This window comes from Lagopus leucura, unplaced genomic scaffold (assembly GCF_019238085.1).
Source record: "Lagopus leucura isolate 7727_CA_CO unplaced genomic scaffold, USGS_WTPT01 Super-Scaffold_100040, whole genome shotgun sequence".
NCBI lineage: Eukaryota > Metazoa > Chordata > Aves > Galliformes > Phasianidae > Lagopus > Lagopus leucura.
In genome coordinates, this window is record NW_024962289.1 from 1,152,675 (window position 1) to 1,163,983 (window position 11,309).

At 49.4% G+C, this 11,309-nt stretch overlaps 1 protein-coding gene across 1 annotated transcript in view; it reads right to left on the reverse strand.

Moving 5' to 3' along the window:
• Nucleotides 1–829: 829 nt before the first annotated feature.
• JMJD6 (jumonji domain containing 6, arginine demethylase and lysine hydroxylase) overlaps nt 830–11,309 on the reverse strand; it is a 10,868-nt gene continuing 388 nt past the window's right edge. The window contains exons 2-7 of the mRNA XM_042883979.1: nt 10,567–10,955; nt 8,047–8,333; nt 6,633–6,768; nt 6,376–6,514; nt 5,786–5,913; nt 830–4,416 (exon numbers count right to left, since the gene is read on the reverse strand). Coding sequence (XP_042739913.1) covers nt 4,380–4,416; nt 5,786–5,913; nt 6,376–6,514; nt 6,633–6,768; nt 8,047–8,333; nt 10,567–10,955 — 1,116 coding nt within the window. The 3' untranslated portion in view covers nt 830–4,379. The remainder of the gene's footprint in view (nt 4,417–5,785; nt 5,914–6,375; nt 6,515–6,632; nt 6,769–8,046; nt 8,334–10,566; nt 10,956–11,309) is intronic.

The window sequence follows — 11,309 nt, forward strand, 5'->3', positions numbered from 1 at the left end:
GGAAGCGGAGCCATCCCCGATCCTCACTGCCATTTATCGTTATCGCTAATCCTATCAAGCGGCTGCTTGCGTGCGGACCGTTGTATTCTTAGTAACGACCCGTCACGGTGCTGATCTTCCCCTCTGTGTTTTGTGGGCTCTGAGCATCCGAGCAGCCCCGCAGCTCAGCGCTGCGCAGCGGGCAGCCGCTCCTTCCCAAGCGCGTTCTTAAGCTCAAACTTCCACGCACGTTTGACTCGTCAGATGCAGGTGATGCAAAGGCGGCGGCAGCCCTGCCCCGTGCTGAGGAGCATCAACAGGAGCAGAGCAAAAAGCTCCGCGCAAAGGCGTTGCGGCAGGGCGGGTGCCAGTGCTGGAAGCACCACCGACCACGGCATCCACTTTCCTTTAGCAGCAGCGCGTTTCTACAGCCGTAGCCGTGCAGGAGCGCGGCGGCGGGGTTTTGCGATAAGGCAGAGCCGGGACCGCGCTGCCCTCTGCCGGTCGGAGCCCCGCACGGCTGTGCCGGCACAAAGGCCGCTTTGACGCAGCGCTCCGAGGGGGAGGAGAGGACAGAGGGGCAGCTGCAGAGCTCAGCCGACAAAGGAGGATTGAAGGAGCGGCGATCACGGCACGGGCAGCATCGCCCATCCGCCGCGACGGGCCGAGCACGAGGGGCAGCTCGGCAGGAGGGCCGGGGAAGCGTTTCGACCTACGACGCGCTTCTGTCTGCTGTGCTCGTTTACCTGCAGCCGTGCAGCCCCACGGCATCCCCCCGTACTGCAAGGAAGGCGTGGATCTTCGGAAGGTGACTAAAAGTAGTTCAAAAAGTGACTAAGAAACAAAAGAGTGCAAAATAATTGATTTTATTTCAAATAAAAAGCAAAACCACAATCATCCAAACGAGACAGTTAAGAGTATCCCAGCTCTGCTGGACGGGGCCGTAAAAGCAGCTGATGGCAGAGGCAGGGCTGGGGGCTCAGGCAGGCTGCTGAACGGATCAGTTTGCCCCTTCCTTCCCTCCTTTGCAAGAGGAATGCAAGAGGAATTCCTGTTGCAATGTTTATTTCCATTAGATTAGCACACACGGCCATCTCAGCTGATTCAGTCAGCAGCCTTGCTTTCCACCCCACAACGGCTGGGGATTGGAGGAGGAAAAGGCTCTGGGTTTCTTATGAAAGAAGCTGCTGTCTTCCTTCCAAGCATGTAACTGAGAAGACAACGCAGAGCCAGCCCACCCAAGCTGCAGAGGGGAGGAAGGTTTGTGTGCCAGCGCCTCCTCAGCATCACCTGTCCCCAAGCACTGTGCAGCAGCAGTGCTGAGCTGTGTGCTGCACTTCTGAAGGGGCATTAATTTACTCTTGAACCCCCAGAGCAAACAAGCCTGTGCTGGGGAGCAGAGCTCACGGCTCCCTTCCCTTTGGCAGGGCAGGCACAACACCAGGAAGCCCGGCCCAAACCAGCACGCAGCTGCCAGCAGCCCCAATGGAGCAGGCTGAGCACGGGGCTGAGCAGAGCAGTGCTGCTGTGGGGCTCAGGGCAACGAGGGGCTGGCTGGGTCTGCTACATCCATGGCTCTACAGTAGGCAGAAGCAGTGGGGTTAGGAAGAACATCAACGCTGCAAGGAGCACAAGTGTGGAGAAGCAAGAGCACAGCCGTGCTCCCCAGCCAGCCTCCCACACACATGGATCCAGGCACGAGGAGCAGCTTCAACGCTGTGCTCTGGCATGGAAGGGGCTGGGGAACATCCCCTTCTTGCTGTAAGGCCAACGCTCTGATCACAGTTAACTTACCCACTTCATTTCTTATTATTTTTAAATCCTCATCTAGCAAAATAGCAGAACCTCCTGCTTAGAGCAAGTGACAAAATGCCAAATGTCCAATTCTGGTCAGACAAAAAGCCTCATTCTGCCTCCATTTATGTACCATGCAGCAATTCTGGAAGGGCCACCGGAGCAAACCATGTGGCCAAAAGTGCTGCATGACATCCCAAATGTTTTCTGCTAGGAAGAGCTAACGCCTGGTTAGGAAGCCTCAGCTTGCTCAGTATTGCTGGAAAACTCATAGGAGAAGGAAGTCAGAGCATCTTACACAGTAATCACATTTCAGCCTCACAACACCCCTGTGAGGTAGGTATTGCCCCTTCTTAACAAAGACAGAAGCTCACCAACTCAGTTGAAGCAAGAGCCTGTAAAGGAAGAACCAGAGATCCCAGCAGTCCCAGTTCCCAGGCAGCACACACAGCTTTGCTTCCCATCCCGCAGAGCTGGCGGTGCTGGGGTTCATTCCAAACACTGCCTTTCTGTAAGGGACCTTCAACAAACGCAGCCTCTGAGCAGAAACTGCTTCATTTCACCCCATGAAGAGTTCGCAGGCATGAAGGAATAGAATGCTCTGCGCTTCGGATCTTCCCTGCTGTGCTTCTGGTGGAGCAGCGCTCGGCCTGTGCTGCAGGACTTCAAGATGGCAAAGCTGATCTCTGCATGCCAAACACAAAAGCGAGCTGCAGCACCTTCCATACACAGCAACTGCAGCACCAAGGAGGGCAGGCAGCCTCCTCAAACACAGCACACTCCTGTCTCTCCATTCCTCCAAAGGCAGCAGCTCTCTCTACCTGCTCTCTCTGAGGACTACATGGGTTGTGCAGACTCCTGGCTGTTCAACTGAGCAGGAAATAAAAGGCAACCCTGGGCAGAAATGCTACTGGTTTGGGAAGTTTGCTTCAAAGTGAAGTAATCTGGAATAATCTGCGGTGCCCTACAGGGCAGGCATGTCCACGTGCACTTATGTCTGTGACTAGAAGAAATGCAGGGGTCTGGACAGCTAACACCAACACCAACAGTACACCAACAAACCTTCTCTCCCTCCTCACCAACACACTGCTCCTACATGAACTGACTGGTGCTGGAATTTCAGAAGCTGAGCTCCTGCCAAATGGAGTTTGGGCTCCCTTGCACAACAGGACCCAGCCCGATCTCCAAGAAGGGAGAGAGTGTTTAAACAGGAAAGAGACAGGGTTAAAATAAATAAAATCCAACATTCCGACTGCCATCAAACCCTGCAGATACAACAATTAAGGCTGCCAATCTGCTTTTTAATTCAGCCACCAGTTCTGGGCATCAATGCAGGATCAGTACATGCACGTTACTTTTGCTTTCAACCTCCCTCTCTCAAAGAATGGCTGATGTGAGATGTAAATATACAATAACACCACCTCCTGGGCCTCAGGAGAGCACTCAAGGAAGCATCCCAACACAGCCAGCTCCTGGCTGCACTGTGCAGGTAGAAAGGATCTCTTCCTCTCAGCACGTCTCCAGCAAGACAGACCTCTTTGCTGACACTACCAGCAAAAGCCCCTGTGAAAGGAACAGCAGATCCAACAAATCCCTTGGGGATGAGAGCTCTACCTGCCGTGATACAAACGCACCTACACAGACTAAAAACATCACATTTCATTTGTATAAAGCATCACACAACAATACGCCCCCCTCCCAGTCCTTTAAAATTGGCACTGCACGTTTCTGAAGCCATAGCCTCAAAGAAAAGCCATTTACACACGTGAACCACACCGGCCCAAACAAGTCCACAGCTCCAGAACTGCTCAGTATTTAAAGCCCAACAACTGTTGTTGCTATGTAAGAGTCAGATTTTGTCAGTTGTTGCCCGGTGCTGAACATCACACCTACACCTAAAGGAGTGTCATTACTGGCAAATGCTGACTTTTCCCCCCATGTTTTTTGCTGTGCAAGAAACTCCAGGATTCTCCGGCTCCATCGAGATTCCTATGGCAAGGTGCTAGTGCATCTGTCACTGCACAAAGCAAAGGTAAATGGATCGTGGCTGGTTGAAAGGATGCACTTCAGATGTGTACGTGTGGATTAAGAGCACAAAAGATGCTTCAGGTGGGCAGTCAACTCCACTGAAGTGGCTTCAGTGCTTGGAGCATCCATCCCACCTCCGCCGCCATCCCGCTGGGCCGAAGGGCTGCTGTTCCCTTCCTCAAGTGTACAGGACAACATGTAAACATAAGACAGTATCAAAGCAAGGCAGGTTTCTAGGTTTACCTGCTGGTTTTAAAAAGTTCTTTAAAAACTGACCGTTGTCTTCCTCGCCAGTTACACAAGCCATTCAATACTTGGCATGTCCACACCCACGGATGGGCTTTTAGTGCACTCGCTCGGGGCGCAGAGGGGACAAAGCATTGCACGAGTCGGGGCATCCCCCCTTCAGTTAGTAAGGAGCCAACCTTGGACAGCACAGAATGAAGACTGATGTTTGGACTGAAGGGAAGAGACCAACAAGGATTGTGAGGAGCAGGAGCAGAAGGGGGCAGGACAGAGCTGGCTGGCTGCTAACGGAGCTCCGATGGGCAGCTGCCTCTCGGTGGGTGCTTTATCTCTCAGGGGTAACTGCGGCCTCCACAAGATTCCCTAATCCTGTCAAAAAGAAGAAGTACAACTGCCCGTCATCAGCTGCAGCATTTCCCCTCAACCTGGGGCACAAAGCACAGCCTGCAGGCTCACTGTGTGCTCGCACTTCCCACAGGTAGGATTTTATGTTTAAAAGCCTTTCTATCAACTAAACCATCACAGTGCTGGAGCCAAAATCCCACCCCGTGCTCACAGAGAGGAGCAGCCAGCCCACAGGAAGGAGAGCGGCGCGTCAGGCAGAGCTGGCTCTAGGTAGGGTGCTACTTTTTGCAAATTTGAAGTGCAAAGAACTGAAAAAAAGCACAGGACTTTCAGCTGTGCACACAGGGGCTGCGTTTTTCACACTTCTCCAGCAGGGTCTGCATTATGGTTTGTTGCATCCTGCTGCTCATTGCCTGCCTGACAACATAGCTGGCTGCCGAAAGGCTGTTCGACAGCACCTAAAGCAACTGCCAGCAGGAGAGCAGTGCATCACAGCAGCTGAATGGCAGCAAGCAGGTCTTCAGGCAACATCCTAACAAGCACAACGCTGGGTATAGAACAGATGTCTGGACTTCCTCAGGTAAATGACTGGCACACCTTCAGCAGGTCACACACTGTGTCACCGCACCCAACAGCTCAGCAAAGGAACTACGCAGCAATACAGCAGTGTTGGTTTACCAAACCACGAGGAATTGGCTTAAAAAATCTGGCAGGCCTCTTCTACGTGAGAAAAAAAATCTTCATTTAGCAAAAACCTGTTTGACTCATCAGCTCCCAGTGACTCTGCACATAACTGAGCAACTCCACAGAACTTATCCCAAACAACAGACGTTCTTGGTTCTGCAGAGTTAATGCTTTCTCCCTCTAGCCTGACCAATGAGAAGTTTGTATTATTGTTTTTTTAAATAAGTAAACACAGACATCTTACATTTTGGCAGAATGTTGGCTTTAACAGATAAAGCAGTGGGCCAGACTGAAGTAATCCAGACAATAATAAGAGAAAACATAGAACTGCTTGGAGGTTTTGTTTGGACAAGGCATCCAAATCTGAGCCTGGCCCGATTGCTCCTCATCTCAAACTGTTCACTTTTCCTGTGTGCTCTCTAAAGAGCACAATGTTCCATCTCTCCCATTAAAATATATATATAAAAATATATTCTCTATTAAAAATAGAACTAGGACAGTAATAAAAGCATTTGATAAGGTACTTAAAATATATCTATATTATGAATCTTAGTTTTCAGTTTGGAGTAATTCAAAGCACTGGCCGACCGCTTCACGTCCTGCATGGAGCAACCCCTCCATCCCTCTATCCTGAGGACCTGCCCTATCTCAGCTCTGCCTCCTGCTGTCCTCTCCTCCTCCTAACAACCAGCAGCTGCCATCAGGTCACCTGGAGGAGCTGCGCTCTTTGCTCACGCAGTCGTCCTGGGAAGTCGTATCGCCGTTCCCCATCATGCTGCACGTCCTCCTCTTCTTCCTGCGGTGCATCATCCCCTCTGTCTCGGAGCCGGAGTCGCACTGAAGCACGGAGAGATGAAAACAGAGCTTAGAGAAACCCAGGAAACTGTGCTCGTGAGTTCAGCACAAAAACCACCTCAGCAATTCTGGACAATCACAGTTCAAAGACCAGCTCAGGTTGAAGAAATCCGTTTTAAATTAAGTGATGAAAACCCACAAAGAGGCACGGTTAAGATTGGTCACAGGCTACAGTGTGTTTGTGGTGAGACAACTGATGCATTCATTTTGGCTCCTAAAAGGGTTTGGAGGGTTTTTTATAAGGGCAGGCAGCACTCTGTGAAGCACTCACCCCACACCAGGCACTTAGGGCAGTCCCATGCTGTGCCTGTCTCTACTCTGGACCTCGTTCCTCCTCCCCGTTTGAAAACCATCCGACTTGCCACCATTATAAACGACCACGGCTTGGTAAAATGAGTGACAGATTTGTATTTTAGATAAAAATAGACCCCAAAAATATGTTACCTCTGAATCAGAGTCGGAGGAGCTGGAGCTCGAGGAGCTGGAAGAATCACTCGAGCTATCAGAAGCAATACCAGTAGATTCCTGTAGGTCAACCGAATCAGCCAGTGCTGCCAGGTCAGGATGCTCCTGCTTTAGGATCCTAAACACAGTTCCAATTTCAGCATTAGTCTTTCAACAGCAACACTATACAGAGTCAGATGGTTTTGTTTCACTGATTTCTATAGGTAACACGAAAAGAAAGTTATTAAACCTCTCACCTGTACCACTTCCGTGATAATTTGGGTCTCCCTCTCACCGTTTTGTGCCACACCACGGGGAAGTTGGTACAGCTGGCAAAGTTCTGTGTGATGGCAATCGTTGTGTCCAGGTTGAGAACTACGTGCCACCAACCACCTGCAAACACAGCACCGTGAGCATTGTTGCACATCCAGCAGCTGCCACGCATCTCTGTCCTGCAGCAGAGGCAGAAACCAGACCCTGCCTCCCAAACCCAGGTGAGCCTCCCACCAGATCTTCTTTCCTCAGCCTTATTTCACAATTCATTCCGCTCCTCTGCAGGTTCTCATTACAGAAGGCTGCACAATGTTCTGGCCAAATTATCCACCTCACAGGCAGCGACTGAAGATCTGAGCTGACAGCAGCATGTTGCCTACTGACAGCCTATCTAACAGCATGAGCCTTTGTAGCCCAGGCTGCACAGAGACCCTCTGTCAAGCTGAGCACACTTTCCACACTGAATTAGCAAGGTTCTTGTGATTACAGGCCAGCCTTTCACTTAAAAGTAGATGCAAATTGTTTCCCTGCACAGACTAAGAATAGACAGCGATGTTCTTCTCACCCACTTAAAACCTCCAAAAAAGAACAAAGAAACAGTTTAATGGAAATTGACAGCTACAAAATCCTAACAGAGGGGAGAGGAGTCACTACTAAGTGCCAAGGCAGTCACAAGGCACTCCTTAGACATGAAATCAGCTGTGCAACACAGGCAACGTGGATGGCAGCTCCATGCTGTGATGCAAGATCCAGAGGTCAGACTGCAGGCACTGAGCTCACCCACACAATGCCACCCACTGCCACCTCAGCTCCCAGTTACAGCAGGCACACGTTGCACAACCATCTTCTGATAGAAGGATGCCATTGCCATCTTCCTTTAGCTTTTGTTTTTGAGATTAAGCATAACCACGGAAAAGTGGGTGGAATGCATCAGTGACTTTAAGTATTTCCTCCAGCCAAGACAAATCCACGTGCAGTCAGACTGCCTAAGCTACAAAATCCAGTGGTGATCATGCTGTGGTGTTTATAAACTCCAACATTTTTGGGTCTGAGAGTTACTAATACTCAAATACTCAGCTTTCTCTCTTTATTTTTACATCTCAGTGTTTTCCTATTAATAGGATCACAGTCCTATGAATGTGCAATGCAAGTCTGACTTGTTTTGCCACCCACACCACATGCAATCCTACACTGCAGGCCGTTGTATGTCAGGGCAGTCAGAAATAACCGAGCAGTGCAGAGAAAGCCTCACAACACACAGCCCTTCTGAAACAGCCCAGAGTAGTTTCCTTTGCAAGAAATGAGCTGCAAGAAATCTGAAACACTCTTTCTTTCTCAGACTAGTTAAAAACCCACTTCTCTCTGCCACATCTGCTTTCAGGAGCCATTTCTACGTACCTGGTACAAAAACAGTCTCTCCTGGCTTCTGCAAGATCTCCAGGGGTTTGAATTCAGGAGGCCAGGTGGGAAGCTGCGTCCTGGGGTAGATGACGTTGAACCACGTGATGGCCTCGTCCTGCTGGTTGCCTCCCTCCTCCCGTGTCACTTTGATCAGCTCTCTGGGAGTGCTGGTGGGGAAGAGGCACCATCGCTTGTGTCCCTGCACCAAGGCGTTCCAGGCGCTGGTTCCCAAGGGGTCGATGTGAATTCCTGTTCCAGAACGAGGCGGGCCCATCACAAACCATCTGCACGGCAGGAAAAAAGCCACAACCCTTCAGTCACAGAGCAAGCAGTAGCTGCTTTCTCTTCTCCTCACATACAGATTGATAGTTATAGCTGTTAATTCGGCATACGGTTAGAAACCAAGGGAGTCACCTTGATTCCCTTCTCCATTTATCCTCAAATGATGCGATGTGGGTTTAACCTAAAAACCAACATCATCTGTGACAGGAAGGACTGCGAGCCAGGACAGTGAAGACAGCTTTTAAACACAAAACACAGCTATGAAATAGAAACAGTTCTTTTCATATATGTACTGACTTCAAGGTAGATGCACTCCCATTTCTGCAGCAGTGTTTATGAATGCAATAATGGCACAATGCTCTGCACCAGGGCTCTCATCATGCAGGAGGATTCTCCTAATCTTCTCCATTTCTAAAACTTGCTACTCATAAATGGAACCCAGAGGCACAGAACAATGAGGAACTAACAAAAGGCAATACAAGTAAGGAACAGAGTGAAGTTATGCAACCCTGGCTTCCTTCTATGCCTTCTGTTCATTTACAACAGGCTTTTTATTCCAATATTGAAGTAGCTGGGGATTATTCTCTGGTCAAGATTTGGTGTGGATGTTCTCATTCCCAATTTGTAAAGCTCACTTCTGATGGAGAAGTTTAGCTGCCACAGATGTTTAAACACAGCAGCACAAGAGCACTATTACAACAGATAGAACAAACTGAATCAGGAGGCTTATTGCCACAAAGCAGAAGGAAAGGACAATATCTGTTTAGATGGAAGAAACTAAAGCAGCATGAACGTGAGCCTTCTTCCATCCAGACCCCCCTGTGGCTGTGGTACCAATGAGAGGAGCTCCAGGGGTCACAGCATCTCAAGACACAAAACTCTCCAGCTCCCCTTCCCAACTCAGGTGTGAATTAAGCTGGTTTCCAATCACTGCACGCTAGCAGCAATGACTGCATTTGTGAATGGCTTCCTACTTCGTTAAGCAGCCACAAATAAGAAGACATGCACATCTTCCTCTTATGATGAGGAAGTACAGCACCTGGTTGAATTTTCACTAAGCCATTAAACTGCTGAATGCTCTCCATCCATGTTTGTTTAGAGATACAAACTCCAGGTGAGGGCTGTAGCTGTGCCCTTTCACACCACTCAGAAAAAGGAGAACAGCCTCAAACCAACCCACTTTTTCCAGAACAAAGTGCAAGAATGCTTCCATCACAAGCAAGGAGTTCAGCTCATGCCTGTGGGTGTGGAGGGTGCAGGGGAGAGAAGTATCAGTGTGAGTCACAGCTGGGGTGTCTCCATCACTTGGAACTTTGATGGAGTTCTGTCACTGTACCTCAGTTACTGCTGGAGACTTACAGGGACCACATGCACTGTGCTTTCACATTTGAGCACAGCACTGTATGCCCTTAGAAGTCAATGAGAAAAAGTTCCTGCTGCAACTTTGTGAAAAAAAAGCCTGAAAAACACAACTGAGCTATTATTTGTTAGTACCTCGTTCATATTTACCCTATTTCATTAAAAAACCAACCCACACCAGGACCTCACGTCACTCAGAGGGCAAGTCATTCTGTAGCAATTATCATGTGGCTGTAAAGACTTTAATTACATCTTATTCTCATAGCACTAGAAAGCATTGTATTAATGCAAATGGAAATTACTTTGTACCTAGGAGCCAATATGTAAGGTTGGTGCATTTCATTTCAGTAATCAAATGCAATTTCCTTTGCCTTCTAATCAGATAGGAAAAAAAAAGTTTGAAGACTAAATACATGCAAAAACATTATGCAGTATCATCATTATCTGAAGGGGAGCTAAGAAGTAACCTCCACCCTTCAAAGTAGTCTGTTTAAGATCTTCACCTTACAAGGACTGACCCATAATTAAATGAAACCCTGCACTGTACATAAGCCAGAAGAAACCAAGAGCAAATCTCGAGGCATTCTGAATCTGAAGGCCAGAAGGCACTTCACACAGCAAGAAATTCATCTTCGTAACTTTCAAGCACTTGGCATTTATTCGTGGAAGAAAAATTAAGAAACCAACTGGTAAATAGATTGGTGACAGAACAAGAAATCCTGATTCACAAATCTGTTCTTCCCTTCTTGTGCATTGAAGGCTTATAAGCACTTCAGAACAGCAAACACAAAGCTATTGTTTCGCTTTACACAAAGCGATTTTACTTCAGAATAACCAGAGGCACAGGAAGGAACCTCAGCTGCCACTCTGCCGTACCTGTAAGGCGGCCTTCGTTTCTCCCCCGCATACTGAAACAGATCATCAGTGAAGAACTTGGGTACTTTGTAGTCCTCCAGGAGTTTCCTGCGCTTGGGATGCTCTCCATAACTGCTGTCAAATATGTACAGCGGGCTGTCATCACGTGTGGTCTCCATGTACTCGATGTAGTATTTCATCTTCATCTTCACTGAATAACCGTCGTTGTCCTCCCCGCATTTGAACTTCTGGTTCCTGTACTTGCGTTTCAGCCGCTCCAGAGTCCACTTCTCCTGTGCAGACCAGCCCACCTGGGCATTCAGCAGGACCACGGGTTTGTATGGCTTCTCGTAACGCTCCACAAACTCCTCCACGGTGAGCTGCAGTGCATCCGCCCGCTCCACGTTATCCTGCGAAACCAAGAGAGGAGCACAGAGTAGCTGTTAGGACAAACGTCCCAGGTGCTCTAAAGCAGCACAGAGGCTCTCCACGCTCGGGCTCTGCTCCGCACACCGTGAGGCTGTCAGACCGCCTGCGCCTTATTTTAAGCTCCCTGAGGGTGCAGCCCTAATTCTGGCGCCCAGCTCTCAGCGGTCACCCCGCCCGGCTCGGGCCGCGTTTGGCACCATCCCCAGCACGGCGAGGACACCCCTGTCCGCCCGGCTGCCGCCCAGCCTCGGCTCCGCACAGACCCTCCCCACACCCCTCCATCCATCCCTCAGCCTCACCCCGCTCCCCTCAGCTCTCCCGTTCTCCTCAGACCC